The following is a 16,257-nucleotide window of genomic DNA, read 5'->3' as shown; positions in this document are numbered from 1 at the left end:
AGGCTGCCAAACAGAGCTCTCCGAGAGCCTGTTTCATGCACGAGGCAGCTCCCTGGGGCCCCAGCTTGCTGCTGGACTCTTGCCATCCGGCGCTGGCTGAGGCCCCGTCTCCATCTCATGCAGCCCGTGTGGAATAGGCCCAGTTCCCATGAAGACCCCTGTGGGCCCTTTGGCCTCATCTTCCACTCACCTGCTCTGGCTTTCAGTTCTTTCTTCATTTGTGGCAGCTGGGAATTTATCCAACATTTCTATGTATTTAGAGGCAGAAGGAAGATTTTTCACGTTGGGTCTGTCTGCCGTATTGACTGGATGTCTTCTTGGCTCACTTGGAGCTTGAGGTCAGCTAAGAGCCTCAGGACTTTTCATATGGCCTGATATATGATGGAGGCAAGTCTCAGCCGTCTTGTAACTGATCATTTTCCCCCCTAAACGTCAACTTTACATGTATTCTTTTAAATCTCATCTTACTGGTTGCTTCCAGTAAACCATGCCTGATCCCTTTGAATCCTGCTATCCAATATATTTTTAAATCTCTTCCAGTTTTGTGTCTAAAAATTTGATCAGCTTGATGATTTGGTCTTCATTAAAGTCACTGGAAACTGTAGAGAGCTGTGGCCACTAGAGACACCCCAGGTTACCCCTTTTCACTCACCAAGACCTTGGGAATGGCTGTTCAAGGTTTTTCACCTGCCACCTCTGCAGGAGTGGATCTCAGCCCTGGCTGTGGATCAGAGACACCTAGGAAGCCTTCTAGCCATCCAGGTGTGTGTGTGTAGGGGGGGGGGCAGGGTCTGGAAATTCGTATTTTTTCAAAGCTCCCCACATGGTTCTAATGATTGGCTACCTTTAGGAACATAAACATAATGTCTTCAGTTGTTATTGTACAATATATTGTTACAATAGAATATAATACATTTTGATCTGTTACATAATCATAACAGCAATAAATAAAGGCCAGAGATTACCATTAAAATTACGTTTGCCACAAATTGCTCATTTTTACTTACAAAGCATTTGCTGTTCCTGAAAAGAGTACCCCGGAGTGGGAAATTATTCCCACTTAGGATCGGGGGTAATATTTTCCATTCATGTGCCAATAATGCGGTTAAGGAGACAGTAGTTTTTCATTTACACTAATATCCTTTAAGGAGAAAAATGGTCTATAAATACTTCTGGCCATGAGATAATCCTTGGACAAGCTGCAGGTTGTGAGTAATAACGCCTTCCGTTCTGAAGGACATTGAACACCCCCAGCACCTAATGCTTGGATTTCACAAAGGCCCTTTGTTGTGGTCCAGGTGGACAAACCCAGGGAGGAAGGCTGCGTTCTTGCCCCGTGCCCAGACCACTGAGGGAGTCCCTTCCCAGGAAGACCCTGGCTCTGAGTGACATGGGACGCACAGGGCTTGTGACTCTGCTTGAGCGTCCCACACTCCCTGGCCCAACTCACCCCCCCGAGGCTTGGTCCCCACCCCAGAGGACGCAGGCTTAGCTCTTACCTTAATGACGTTGCCCCGACCTGCTTTGGAGACGTTGGGCCAAGGAGCCCAACCAGTGCTTTGTTTTCCTCAGCCTTTAGTCTATTTTATTTTATTTAAGAAAAATTACCCAAATTCCTACCACTTAGAAAGCCTGACTGTTGGCATCAAGTGAACATTATTTGGGACATTTTTCTATGCATAAAAGTACATATATATACATATATATACATATATATATGGAGAAGGATGGATAGGTGGATGGATGCAAGAATAGAATTTATTAAAATTGGATTATACCACACTTGCTATTTTTAATTAAAAGTATTTACTTTAATTTAACCAGAAAAAGGAACTGAAATAAAACATAAGGAATTGCTGCTCTTCAAATAAATATTTCTCCACCACAAGAGATATTGTTTCCTAAAAGGACCTTCTAAGATTAACAAAAGAGGTCAGGAAAAACATGAAGAGGTTGGAGTACCTAAGCTCCGTTTTAACTAGATTTCCATGGTGAGCAGAGTCCGTTGACTCTGGTCATGAAAGATGAGATCATTAGCAAGCTCCCCCCCCCTTCACCTCCACTGCACCATCTTCCAAATCCTTGTGAGTTTTCTTATTTCTACGTCATCCAAGTTTATAACATACACCTCATGTTCAGGAATCATAATTCCTACTATTTCGTGTTTCGAAACATTTTCAATTCTTACCACCTGTCACTTCTCCAGTCCTGGAGTCTTTATTTTAAATCAATCCCTTATTTAGCCGGGTTTCGTCATGAAGTACGTTTTTCGGAAGTCCTACACTTTCGAAAGAGTCCTCCGATCTCTTTCATGAAAACATTTGCATCTGACTTGCTGGGCTCCTTTGCTTCCCTCCCTCAGGACACGCAGAGCTGCTCCACTGCCTGCTGGCACTGGATGCTGTTGTAGACAAAGCTCACGCCAGTCTGTTTTTTCCCTCTTATAAGCAACTTGTTTTGTCTACCTGGTGGGTGAAGAATTCCTTGAGGCTCAGAAGCTTCACAAGAGGAATGCCTCGGAGGGAGGGTTCTGTACCAGATTTCCCTGGAACAGGGATGCTCTTTATTCATTACAGAGGAATTCTTTTGGTTTCTGTCTTTGACTACTTCTGTGCCACTTCTTGGCTTTTCTCTTTCCAGCGTTCCAGGAATCCATATGTTGGATGTTCTGCCTTCCAAATCCATCAGCTTCTTTCTTACGGCTATCATCTCCATCTTCTTCATCGACAGTCACTGGGATGGTCTGTTTCTCCTCTGGTATTCCTCCGGTCCTGTCTCGTTTCGGTCCTTGGTTTGTTTGTTCCCCTAGCTTTCCAATCTCCCCTTTCATCTTACCCATTTGTGTTCTAATCTCATTTTTCGGGTTTTGTTTTATTCAGCCCGAGTTCTCAAGGACGTGGGGGATTTCCTCGTGTGCCTCGGGGCTGCCTTCTAGGCTGGGGAATCTGGACAAGGCTCTCTTCTTTCCTCTTTCCCTTTTTCCTGAGAGGACACTTGTAGCGTTTGCCACACCGTTTCTTTTCATCTTGCTTCCATGTGAGAGGCTCCATCTGGATATTCCACGGCTCTCATGAAGGGAGGCGACGTCTGACCCTGCTCCCCGGTGTGAGAGGGGCTGGTTTGCCTCCTGCTGGGCCGTGAGGCCCAGGGCTTCTCAGTCTCTGCCCTCTCGTGCAGCCGGCGGGGGGACGCAGGGCTCAGGCTCCATGGAGGCAGAGAGCAAGCGGTCTGTTTTATTACAGACAGCGGCTCTATTGAAAGGCCTACAGCAGGGTTTCCTCCACCTAGTATCGGGCTGTATCCCATTCCAGAAAAGGATATCCTCAGGTTTTGAATCATCCCCCCCACACACACCGCCATGGAGGCTTCGCTTCCATCAGAGTATTCCCTACACTATCCATCTGGCCCATCCGTTTCTCTCCAGAATCTGCAGCCAGTCAGAAGAGGGAAAGGGAAGGCCTCCCGCTCAGACCCACCAAGAAGTCTCAGAGGGCAGGATAGGAGCCGCACCGAGTTAGGACTCTTGGTTAGACTCCAGGATCCACTTTTTCTTTTCTTGGCTATGAGTTTCTGAAGTTCATGGCTTCAGTTTATACCCCCTCCCTTGCTGAGCAGCAGCTGGTGAGTTCTTTTACTCCTGAGCCTTTATAATTGTTTGTTCGTTTTGTTGGGTGAGGGAGAAGTCTGGCAGCCGGCTTCACTCTTGTCATTTTCACCCAGAAGTTCTTAATCGATGCTTTTAAAAAATAGTAATAACCATTGCGTCAGGCCTCTCTGGGGGCATCTGAGAGAGAGTGCAGTCTAATGATTAAACGCCCTGGTTTGGGGTTTGGGGTCAGACGGCCCTGGTCCCCTGCTCGGCCACCTGTTAGCCCTGTGAATCCTGGGGAAGCTGCTTGACTTCGATGCTCCTCAGTTTCTTCCTCTACAAGACGGGGATGGTGTTCCTAGTTTATAGCGTTGTCTTGAGAATGAAGACTGTGCCATCTGTGCCCGGCAGATGATGGGCCATGATTACACTGTTTACTGTGTCTTCCTTAACCATTATCTTTTGGTCATGGAAATCCCCTGGGGCCATTGGAAGGAAGTGGCTGTGAGCTGGAGCCAACCTCAGAGTATTCCTGGTTCTGTGACTTTAATAGCGCTTAACAGCAGTCCACCTTCTCAGTTCCAAGCGTGCACATGTTAGCTTCTGCTCCCCACCCCCTGACACACCAGAGCCCATCTAATCTTTTGAAAATCTTTGTTTTCAGACTGTCGCTCAGAATTGAGCCAGGAAGCAGCTCCCCGAGACTAGTCTCTTCCAAGGAAGATCTTGCAGGTATCGTAGCCACCTCAAGTGGGGGCAGACTCTCCAGTAACCCTAACGTGGCTGCCAGGGTTGGTCTTTCCTGTGGAGCCAAAGGCCAGAGTCCGGTTTGCAGACTGGCAGACTCAGCGTCCCTGCTTACAGCCTGCCCAGGCTTCGGATCACATGGGGCCCCTCTGGGCTGGGGCTCCCTGGAAGAGCCTGAGACCTAAGACAGGCAAGGTCAGAGCCCCAAGCCGGGAGCATGCACAGGATAGAGAAAACCCCAGCACCTTCTCCCAGTCCCCTGGACCCTTGTCATTGGGCCCACCGCCAGGCTTGGGTTGACAAGCGCCGGAAGGGTGTGCGGGATGCCTGGGGTATTTCCCACCACACACAGACGGCTCGCCTTCCTCGGGCATCAGTTTTATTGACATATTGACAGTGTTCCCTAGAGATTAGGGGCCCAGGCTTTGAAGTCCAATCCAAGCTATGCCGTTCCCAGCTTTGTCACTTTACCTCTCTGATGCTCACTGGCCTCATCCACAAGATGGAGGTGACACTAGCTCTCACTCTGCAGGGCTGTGCCACCTGGGCAGGGTCACACTTTAAAGCCCTCTGCCCACGTGTGCACGCGGTATTAGCTGCCTCAGAGTCATGTCTGTGAGTTTCCTTTTATCCGTATTCCAGCCAACTCTCGTCACTGGGACTGAGCTCTGCTGCTGCCTGGGGAGGGACCAGATTGGGGGTGGGGGTCTGACTGTACTTCCTCCTCCTGGTTTGAGCTTGGGTGACACCAACCTGGGTTCTAGGCCACTGCAGTCTTGGACAAGCCACTTCATGCCCTCTGGGCCTCAGTTTCCTTACCTATAAGATGGGGATAATAAGTCGTCCATCCCAGCGTCGCTGGAACGTCAAAATTGAAATGATATTCAGAAGGCACGCAGTGTAGAGTCTGACAGGCAGTGAGTGTTTGGTGAGGGGGTGGCTGTCGCAGGCTGCCGCCTGGTGTCGTGCCACCCCCAGCCTGTCGATGTCTCAAGCCACTCTTTCTCCTTTCTGGAGCCAGGCCAGTGCAGCAGTGCTGCTGGCCCAGGGCCGCAGAACCACTAGCCACTAGCCCTCCCAAACAAGGCCTCTGCCCTGAGGGTTTTCTCTAGGCTCCTTACCTTTCCCAGCCTCTCCTGGCTCCATTGTGCAGGTTGGACCCTGTCCCTAGTCCCTCCTGGGGTGGTGGTCGGGTGTCCCACAGTAACTTAGCAGAGGGAGACACTGGTTGATCCACACAGCTTGGGAGTGCTGCTGTCCACACCTCAAGAGACAGTCAGAGTGCTGGCCTGAGCTGGATTTTCACAGTGTTCCATGAGCCTAATATGAAAATATCTTCTGCAGTCTCCTCCCACATCTACTGCCTTCCACACGTGGCAGATGACCCACCAGCAGAGGTGACCAGAAGGGAAGCTCCTGGCACTGGTCTTTCTCTGCCTTCTCAGCTCTGCCCCTGTTCTAGAACCTTCCCCCGCTCAGTCAGCCGTGTTCCTTCCGGACGCTCAGCTACACCTGACCTTGGGTAGGGGGTGGACGGGGGGCAGGGATTTCATCAGAGGGATGTAGGAAGTAGCAGTAGGATTCTAAAGCAATCATTTAGGGCCACAGAGGGAACAATAGGAAACTCTAGCCACTCAAGACTATTTCTTCAGGAGAGAATGCCAGAATTCCGGAGCCGGAGAGTAGACTCCAATACGAAGTGTTCTGCCCTTCGGAGTCTCCTCCAAATTAGTTTGAATAAGAGGCCTCTGCACCCTGTCTGGGTAATATACCTTGTCAGGATGACCACATACATCTCTGGCCTTCCCCAGGTGCTCACAAGTGCCCACCACCACACTTTCTACCCTCCAGACATGCTGGAAGATTCATCTCCCAGTGCCCCAGGTTGGAGACAGGAGCCAGACGCAGAAAACTAACACTGCTAGTTGGGGGTCTGCAGGACTGGACCCCTCACTGAGCCCGGGGCCGGAAAGGAAGAACTGCTTTCACTTTTGACCCCTGCCTATGATGGAAACCAGTACTGGAGCTGGGACCCAGCCGCCGGTCCAGCCTCCTCAAGGTTCAGCTGGACTCTCCTTCCATCCCATCCCCCATCACCTCCACCTGCTCTGTTGTGTATTAGCCATGTGAAACCAGAAGCCAGCAAGTTAGCTAACCTCAAGCATCAGTCAGAAAATCGTGGCAGGAAACAGAATTGCCCCCGGATGACTCACCGGAAGAAACTTAATGAAGGTGAAATGGCAGTAGGAATAAATACTGCACGCAAAGGATAGCGAGGCCCCCAGCGCCTCTAGGCTGAAGGACCTGGTGGGGAAAAACGTTACCCATTCTGGCAAGCTCTGAGTCACAGAGGACGGTCAGCTTGGCAGGAGCTGTGGTAGCGGAGGGTGAAGCAGGAAGGAGGGGGGAGAAAAAAATGCGCTGACCTCTCTCTCCTCTGCCCTCCCACCCCATCTGCTGCCAGAGCCTCCCATCGGCCAAACCCAATTGGAGGCCTGGGTGAGGGAGCCAAGAGATGCCTCTCGGGGGTCAGCCTCCCACAGGCACCAAGCAGGGCGAAGAATGCATCTGAAGGGTCAGACAGAGCAGCCCACATACCCGCCAAGCCTCAATTTCTCCATCTGTAAAGCGGGCATAATCATACCTCCCACAGTGAGCTGTGCAAATGTATTGAGGTCACGTGTGTGTAAAACACTTCGCAAGTCCCTGACTCATGGGACACACTCATCAAGGGTAACTTTATTAGGATGATGATATTATTGTCAATATTTATGATTCTGCCTCTGTCACCTGAATCACTCCTCAGATCTTAGCAAAATGTCATGGCCCCAGGGAAGCCTTTCCTCCACCCAGCCCCCCCCCCCCCCCCCAGGTCAGGCCCCCTGTTACACTGTGGGCAAGGAGCACACCACGGCCCTAACGCAGCCCACCCTGGTTGTATCGGAGCACAGCCACACGCAGCCGTGGGCACGTTGGTGGCTTGCTCACTGCGACAGCAGAGCTGAGGTGGGGACAGAGACCCCATGGCCTGCAAAGCCTAAAACATTCACTACCTGGCCTTTTCCAGAGTTTGCCCACCTTGCGTTATACCCTCTTGCAGCTTCTTTGTCCCTCTGTGTCTGCTTTCCCCACCAGCCCGGGGTTCCCAGAGCCCGGCACCTGGGGCGCTTGGTCTCTGGGCTCCTGGCGGGGCCCTGTGGGCACCTCGTTCCCGGGCTGCCTGCTGACTCCACGTTCCTCCCAGAAAAGTGCTGAGGCCGGCGTTTCCACACAGTGTGGCCGGCAGACCCAGGCGCCCAGGAGCGTCTGCACTGACTTTTCAAATCCCTGGCTCCAGCCTGGAAGCAGGATGTTAAGGTTTTCATTGATCACCAGAGGGCCCGGGCGCGTCTGGAAGGCTTCAGACGCACTCAGTGGTCCCGGCTTCCCACCCTCAGACGACAGAGGGGACCCGCGGGGTCCCGTGGGGGGCGGGGCCAGAGGGCAGCTCCAGGGAGGCCTTCTGCGTCTGGCAATTAGACTGGGCTGCGTGGCAGGAGCCCGACCAGATCCGGGGACAGGAATGTGCCTCTTGCAGGCCCAGGAATGGGAGGAACGCAGCCTCCCTCGGCTCCCTGGGATGGGGGCCGGGCCTACAGCTCTGGGCTCTTTCCAGCCAGCAGGCACCCCACACCTGCCGAGGAAAGGCCCCAAGAGGCATCTGTTTACCCGAGGCTTCACATGCCAGGGTCGGCTGTGAGCCAGGCCCCGGCGGAACCCGGCTAAGACCTGCCCTCCTGGGCTCCATTCACGCCTTATTGGGGGAGGCAGGCATCAGAAGGCGTGAGGGGACAGGGGGGCACTCCGTCGCTGCGATGCCCCTGCGCCCCACTCTCCACCCCTGGGGAGCAGCTGTGCCAGCAGCTCTGTACCGACAGATGGACAGACTGTGAGAAGGGAAGTGGAGAAACCTTCTCAGTTTCTGGTCTGGGGAGAAAAAAGGCCAGGAATGCCACGTCTTCTATTTCCCCCCCCCCCCATATGTAATGTTTAGTTTATATAAATGAACTAATATTTTCCTGGAGAGCAAAAATCATAAAGAACGTTGACCCCAAGAGAGGGCAAGTGATGTTTGTGTGTGCCTTGGACCCGGTGAAGACATTTCCAGATCTTGGGAGCCCCACCTCCACATGGCTGAACCAACTGACAGGTTTTCTCTGAAGATTCTTTGGCAGCAAAGCAAGTCCATGGAAAATCTCACCCTGGGCCGCAAGTTTCCTTCAGGACTGCTCTCCGACACACCTTTCCATCTTCCTTGTTCTATGGCTCAGCGGGTAACAGCCCTGCTTTGGAGTCAGGCGGACCTGAGCGCAAGGGCTGGCTCCCGCGCTTCCTAGCTCTGGGACCTTGGGCAATTGGCGTAGCCCCTCTGAGCCTCGGTTTTCTTACTGGTGAAATGAGAATAGGAATAAATACTTCACGTAGGCTTACTTCACAGGGCTGAGGCTGGGCCGGAAAAGCCCTTAGATAGGGCCTGGCACGCGCTTAGCACTAAGGAATGTTAGCTCCTGGCCCTCGCAGGCAGGCTCTGATGCTGACCGGATGGAGGGGCAGCGTGACACAGCCAGCAGAGCACTGGACGGGGGGCTGGAGTGCCCTCACCTCAGCTCCAGCTCACCACTCACCAGCCGCGCCAGGTACCACGGCCACGTAACCTGCCAGCCCAGGACCTAGTGGCACAAAGCGACCATTTTATTCTATGCATAGACTTGCAGGTCAGGAATCTGGACAGGAAACAGCCTGTCCAAATTCTGCTCCACGATATCTGGGGTCTCAGTTGGAAAGACTTGAAGGCTGAGAGGGACTTGATGCTGGGGGCTGGAACCATCTGGACATGCGTGGTGCTGGCTGGTTATCTGGGGCAGAACACGAACATACATGTGGCCTCCCGTGTGGCCTGGGCTCCCTTGCCGCGTGGCAGTCTCATAACTCTTGCATGGCATTGCTCTCCGAAAGCGGATGTCCCCAAAGCATCATGGCATCTGTGTGACCCACCTCGGAAGCCACATAGCCTTGCTCCTGCCGCACCCTGTAGGTCAAGGCAGCCTACAAAGGCCTGCCAGGCCCGAGGAGAGGGCAGGTGGACCTCGCCACTTGGTTCATGGTAGGGAAACGGGGGTGCAGAGACAACAATAGTAGTCGTAATAGTAACGGCAGCTAACACGTACCGAGGGTATACTCCTGCCAGGCACTGTTCTAAGCCCATCCCACGCGCCCGCTTGGTGAGCCTCACACCTACCCTGTGAGGTGGGGGGCGTGTGTGTGCAATATCATCCCCATCCTATAGGTGAAGGTGCTGGGGTGCGTGCCCTCACCCCCCATCTTACGCCTGGAGGAAGGGGCAGAGCCAGTTGCTGAGCCCAGGGTTCTGGACTGGTTGTCACCTGTACCCAACACGTGGGAGAAGCAGGATGCACCTGAGGGCCCCAGAGCACTCTGGGCTCTGTCCCCATCATCTGTGCAGGGCAGGAAGCACCCTGCTTCTGGTGACAACCTTGGCACATCTGTGACTTTCCCACAGACACTTGGAGTCGCAGGCTGTCCCAACGTGGTCCTTAGAAGGCTGGTTCCATGTAAGAGTAGAACTCCAAACCTGCTTTGGCATTAACTCTCCTTCCCTCGCCCCAGCTGGGGCCTGACTACCTGTGATGAGAGAGCAGGGGTGTTGGCCGCTCTCCCTCCCTGGGCGTTTCTCCACCTTCCTCGGCTTGCTAACTGCAGGGTCTCCACCTTCCTCGGCTTGCTGACGGCAGGGTCTGGGTGCCAAGAACGGTGCGGGCACAGTGCCGACTCCAGATGCTTCTTCCTCTCATGGCACTTTCATGGGTTTTGCAGAGATTCCAGCGGTCCCTTGGCCCAGGCAGGTGCAGATTTATTCCAGGGGCCACTGCATGGCCCCTCGGTCTGTGCCCGCCACCAGCTTCTTGCTGCTTGGTATCCCCTCAAGCCTTCAGCTCCACGCCAGCTCTCCTCACAGGGACCACCTTGGTCCATGGGAGGCCGTACCTGTCCTGGTACTGATGGACCTGTGAGCACAGCTAACCCTAGTGTGGCCACCACTGTCCTCTGGCTGCAGCCATGTGGGCTCCAGGCCTGAGTGAGGCACTGGGAGTGCCCTGGGTTTCCCAGCTGCTGGGGGACATAGAGCAAGCTCCTCAAGTGGCCTGGAGACCCCTCACTGTGGTTGAGGAGAGTGAGAGAGCACTGCACGAGTGAGGGACGAGGACCCCCCCACACACCCTCTTATATTCTCAGAGTGGGTAGGGGCTCCTAGTGAGGGGCTCAAGAGCCAGGGAGCCAGTTCACCCTGGAGTTCACACCTACTTGTCCCTGGAGTCTCCCATCTTAGTAGCCTGTTAGCGTCAAGGTCAAGCAGATGAGCAGACCCCTGCTGCCTGCTGGGGTCTGGGGACCTGGGCCTCTGGCTCTGAGGAGAAAGCGTCTGGGCCTCACCGCAGTTGAAGGGTGATCAGATGCCATTTTTCAGAAGGAAATGAACTGGGGCAAACTGAGTGAGTGTGAGATAGAGCCTGGCTCACAGTAAGGACCTGTAAGAGCTACATGCATGAGAAACAAAGAACGCGTGTGAACGTAAAAGTCACCGGCTCCCAGGCTCCACCATGAAACCTGGCCAGAGAAGGCTTTCAACACAAACAGACTTTCTGTGCAGAGGGGCCCCCGGGCCCTGGAGGGCCGCAGGGCTCTGGCAGACCCAGGGAGGGCCCCGGCCTGAGAACAGGGCTCTCAGCCCACGCAGGAAAGAACCCAAAAGACACAGAGCCCCTTGGAATCGGGCGAAGGTGGGCGCTGCACCCCAGACGCTCAGGGCGGTGCTCAATGGCTCCGGACCGTGCCAGTTGTCATCCTGGTCTCCAGGGACGACGCGGAGGCTCGGAGCCTGAGCAGGCTGGACCACGGGCTCCCAGCTCAGCCCAGGCAGAGGCTGGACTGGAATGCAAGTCTTGTGATTCCAGATTGAGTCGTTTTCCTCCGACACAGCTGCCTCCCATTAATTTCGAATGTGTGAGACTTGGAGCACAGCCCCGAGAGCGGCGGCAGGGCTGCCAGGGTGCTTAGATCGGGCAGCGCTGACCCGGGACAGGGCCGCTGTGCTGCCGCTGGAACCCGTGGGAACGAGGCTCCCTATCCCGGCCACGTGTCCTCCTCCGCAGAGCCGGCTTCTCTGCAGCCGTGGGCACGGCGCTGGGCCATTCGGCACACTTGGCTGGCGCTCCGACTGCTCGCCCAGGCCTGCACTGGGCACTGGGGACACGGTCCCTTCCTCCCGGGGCTGGTGTCGGGCGGGGGCGGGGATGGACGGTCAGCAGGAGATCACACACAGATGGATGGATGGGCGCCGAGAAGGCCAGGCACAGGCCACACGTGCCCAGGAGGATGGGGTTGCCGCCCTCTTTGTGAGAACTCAGGGACCTGAATTCTGTGAAGCGCTGGGCCCTGCGTCTCAATGAAAGCCCTCGCCCGTGTCTAATTTCACCCCTGAGGGTGGGAGAAGACCAGCAGTTCTTTCCCTCCCAAGAGAAATGTACAGGATGAACAGGAGGTCGTTTCTGGGGTGTTCTGGGCTTGTCTGCTGTGGTCCATGCTGATGGCTAGAAGAGGCCCCTGGCTCCTGGCAGACTCCTGGTGCTGGCTGGCCGGCCAAGGCCACCTCTGAGAGGAGGACATGACAGCTGAGACCAGGGGCTGCTGCAGTCAGAATCGTGCAACACTTCTGAGTCGTCTTCCTTTAGAATATGAACGAAGCATGAGATCACTTTCTTTGTGAATTTAAAATGATCATTTTCTCAAATATCTGTTCTGTTGATCCTGGTTTCACACATGTTCCTTCTTAGCCTTTCTCCTCTCCTCCCACAAACACTGGTTTCCCGCCTTCTGTCCCAGGCCTTCCCCCTTCCCACTGAACTTACAGCCTGGATGTCTTGCCCACTCCCGGGGCTCCACACACCCCTGTGCTGACAAGTCCTGCACACCTGTCCGCAGCTGCCGTATCTCCCGAGCACCTCACCCATCTACCCAGTGGCCCGCAGACATCAGTCCCAAACTGAGCTTCTCATCGGCCCCCACAGCCTGCTCCCTCCTTGGTGAGGCACTAGCCTCCACTGATGGTTACCCCCGAATCCCCCTCATGCCACTCAGCCGGTCCACCTCCTAGACACCTGTGGTTCCCATCTCCTTCCCAGCCTGTGGTCTTGACCAGAGTGAGATTTCTAGGGTGCAAATCTGAGCATATCACCCCCTCTCCTAAAAATCTCCACGCCTTCCCCTCATTGAGCTCTAGGCCCCTCTGGGCCCGCCCCCCCGCTGACACACACACACACACACACACACACACTCTCTCTCTCTCTCTCTCTCTCTCTCTCTCTCTCTCTCTCTCTCTCGCCACCCTCAGCTCTTCAGCCTGGCTGGCTCTCTGCAGTTTCTCGAGTAGGTCCTGTGTCTGTTGTCGTGGGTTCCTTCTGCCTGTACGGCTGCCCCTGCTGGAACTCCTGCGCCAGTCTGGAGGTCTGACCCTCCGGGTCCTCTCTGACCTTCCTGTGTTCTCAGGTGCCCTGATCATGGCTCCACTGCTCAGCAGCCCCTCGCCCGACCCTTCCGACCGCAGGTCCCACACCGTTGAGATGCCCACAGGGCGTGCGAGGCAGTGTTACTGTGAAGCCTGCATCAGATCCTGTGTACAGAACACTGAGCACAGCATCTGGAACCTCGTAGGCACTCGATGAATGTCAGCCGTCACCACCACCACCACCATTATGGTCGTGGTAGTTATTCAATTGATGTATTGAATAGTTCTTGCTATCACCGTATTTATTTATTTTTTTCCTATCCAAGCATGTGTCTTTCCTGGGTGTAGTTATCTGGTTGCTTGTCTCTGCCCCCACTTGAGTGTAACTGCATGAAGGCAGAACATCAGCTCTAATTCAGAGTGGCCGTACCGCACCTGGCCCGGGGGTTGTTGAGGAAGGCGGGAGGCTGCTGTGTCGTTTCCTCCTCACAGGCAACCTGCCAGGCCAGACCACTGCCCCCATCTTGCAGATGCAGAATTCAGGCTCAGAGGTACGAGTGACTCGCCCAAGGTCACTCAGCCGGGAGGTGGCAGATACCAGTGGGAGCCCAGGCCTGTCTGCCTCTGGATTCCACGTTCTTTGCTGTCGCCATTCATCATCCTTAATCCTGTCCACTCCAAAGCCACTATTAGAGGGCCCTGTGCTCTTTTCTCTTCCAGTCAATGAGTGGTCTGTTGGGCAGCATGTCAGTTTCTTGAGAGAAATGTAATGAAAACCAGATTTCTTTCATGATATCTCGTTCCCCAGTGACTGTCAGTTCTCATATGTTCCAATAAAACTGCTAAAGAAACAGCCACTTAAAGATTATTCATGGAAAAATTTTGCAGAGGAAAAATAGAGCAATCTTCTGAGATAGTCAAGCCGCGTGGTCAGTTTTTCCAACTGTCCGTGCCATATTGGGCTGGGCAGTGGGGACCACACTCTGCTAAGCCAGGCCAGGGCCAGGCTCATTATCACTGCCCCCGCCCCAAGGACAGGGAAAAACAAACTTGCCAGCCCCCCGCTCAGAACCGGTCCCAGAAGACACGTGTCCCTGGTGCTGTCACGTGGTGGCCCCCCCCAGGCCTTGGGGCAGGAACGTGAGGCCTTTCAGTAGCAGAGTGTTACTTAACGGTCAGAGAAGCCACCTCCATCCCTAGGTCCCAGCTGAATGGAAATTCTTCTGCTTCGGCGTCAAACCCGGGCTGTTGGTCCGCAATGCAGGGATGGGAGTGTCTGAGACCCAGGGCAGTCTGAGCAGCCTCAGCGTGGAGCCTGGGCCTGGGGAGATCACAGCCTCTTCTGCTTGCGCCCCACCCCCCGCCCCCCAACCCTTCCCTCAGCTGGCTGGAGGGGCATCTGAGGCCAGGCATGCCTCCCGTCCAAAGCAGGGAGAAGAGGGGGGCGGATCTGGGCCTTGGCCTGGAGGGAGAGTCAGGAGCTGAGTGGGAGAAACCAAGGGTGAGTCCGGAGGCTTGGGAGAGCCAGAACTGGGGGTCAGCCAGGATGCAGGAACCACCGGAGACAGGTGGGGAAGGGAGTGGATCAGGAGTGAGCAGAGGCTGAGGAAGTTCCCAGAAGAGCCTCAGAGCGTATGGCTCTTGCTGCACACACGGCCGGTTAAAGGAGCAAACCCAGCACGCCTCTGCCACGTGACCTGGTGTGCCTCCGACACGAGGCCGAGGTTAGTCAAAGTATCAACTGCACAGGAGTCATCGAATTCAGACACTGAAGTGTTTACACAAGCCTGGCACACAGTTGCTGCATGATAGATGTCAGTCTCCTTCACCTTCCCTTCCTCGGGAGTAGCAGTTGGACCTTATCCATCACATGTTGCCTTCAGGAAGTGCCTCCTGCTTATCAGATCACCTCAGGTGTGTCACCGTGTTCCTCCTTCCCAGGTTTCCACTAATGCCTGACCTTTGAACTGCTAGAGCTCCTCCCCCACCACGTGGACCCCACTCGCCACAACCAGCACAGTGGTGTAGCCCTGGGCCCAGGTCCTGCGCGTGGTAGATATAGAAGCCCTGGCTCTCTTACCTGCAAATCGGCCCTCCTCGGAGGACCCGGCCCTTAGCATTCAGTTATCACCATTCTTAATACTACGACACCAGCAGTTCAAACCACGAGGAGGAGCCAGGCGATCTGACCTTTATCATAATTTCTGAACCTGGGATGGGAGCCAGAGTGACTCAGGCGATGAGACTGTAATCCCACGTACATGCAGCTGACAAACAAGGCGCATTCCACCCTCCGCGTGGATACATTGATTGAGCAATGTGTGCAAAACAGAAACAAAGCCGGATGCTCCCATGCTTGCCTTTCCTCCCTGCAGCAGCTACATGAGATGTTTCACCTGGGACAGAACTTGTTTTCCTTCCATCGCTTTGAGCAGAAGTTCTTCACTGGGTGCCCGTCAGAATCACCTGGAGATCAGCGCCCCCAAACCTCCCTTAGGCCAGCAGAATCAGACCCTCCTGCAATGGGCCCAAGAAACTCCATTTCTCACACACCCTCCAGATGCTTCTGATACAAACATGCCCTGGTTAAGAATGACAACCTCGAAGAAGCTGATGGCAGCGTGGAACCCCTCACAGGAAAATGCACACATACACGAAGCTTAGCCACGGTCCTCGCTGGCTCCCATGGACCCTCCCAGGGTTGGTGAAGTCCAGGCCACGACTCTCTGACTTCATTATTATGGGTTGGTCTGTCAGAGCCCCGTTCTTGAGATGACATATGCAGGATGGAATTGGTGGTACCTCAGACAGCACCCCCTCTTGTTACCGAGTTACATCGTGTGGACCCTGCTGGAGCCTTAGCCTGAGCTCTCTGTCTCAGCAGAGGAGCGTTATTTTTTCCATTTGGGTCCCAATGGGCAAATGACGAAACAGAAGCTGAGATCAACACAGCACAAGCTTTACTCAGTGGCCAAAGAATGGAGAAGCAGGAACTAAATTCACAGATCAATTAATTTTAAAGAGTAAAGACAAAGGGAGGAGGAGTGAGGCTAACGATGGGGAGACGGATGCATTAGTCTGCCGGGGAAGGGACGGGGCTTTTTCGAGGGAATGGGGTGCCACCCCCTTTTTATCCTTCTTTGGTCCTTAATGTCCAGTCCTGGCCACCAGTAGATGTATCATTTAATGTGCTAATGTAGTCAGATCAACATATAATGAGACTCAGGGTCTGTTGGAAGTCAGCTTCGTGCCATCTTGGTCCCAGCTGGTTCCATGTGGTTTTTTTCTTTGTGTGTGTATGTGTGTGTGTTTGTGTGTGTGTGTGTGTGTGTGTGTGTGTGTGTGTGTGTGTGTGTGT

General features: G+C 54.2%; 1 protein-coding gene across 12 annotated transcripts in view; it reads left to right on the top strand.

The window, feature by feature from the left end:
* RALGPS1 (Ral GEF with PH domain and SH3 binding motif 1) overlaps positions 1 to 16,257 on the top strand; it is a 287,901-nt gene that overhangs the window by 237,289 nt on the left and 34,355 nt on the right. For 10 of the 12 annotated variants that reach the window (XM_027104820.1, XM_027104819.1, XM_027104827.1 and 7 more), the window contains one exon: positions 4,254 to 4,321. In XM_027104820.1, the coding sequence (XP_026960621.1) occupies positions 4,254 to 4,321 (68 nt within the window). Of the gene's footprint in view, positions 1 to 4,253; positions 4,322 to 6,147; positions 7,105 to 16,257 lie in introns of those variants that run through there. The other 2 variants (XM_027104829.1, XM_027104830.1) reach the window with 2 other exon arrangements.

This window comes from Aethalodelphis obliquidens, unplaced genomic scaffold (assembly GCF_003676395.1).
Source record: "Aethalodelphis obliquidens isolate GAN/ISIS:26980383/991018 unplaced genomic scaffold, ASM367639v1 scaffold7, whole genome shotgun sequence".
NCBI classification, from domain to species: Eukaryota; Metazoa; Chordata; class Mammalia; order Artiodactyla; family Delphinidae; genus Aethalodelphis; species Aethalodelphis obliquidens.
This window is presented reverse-complemented; position numbering and strand designations above follow the sequence as displayed.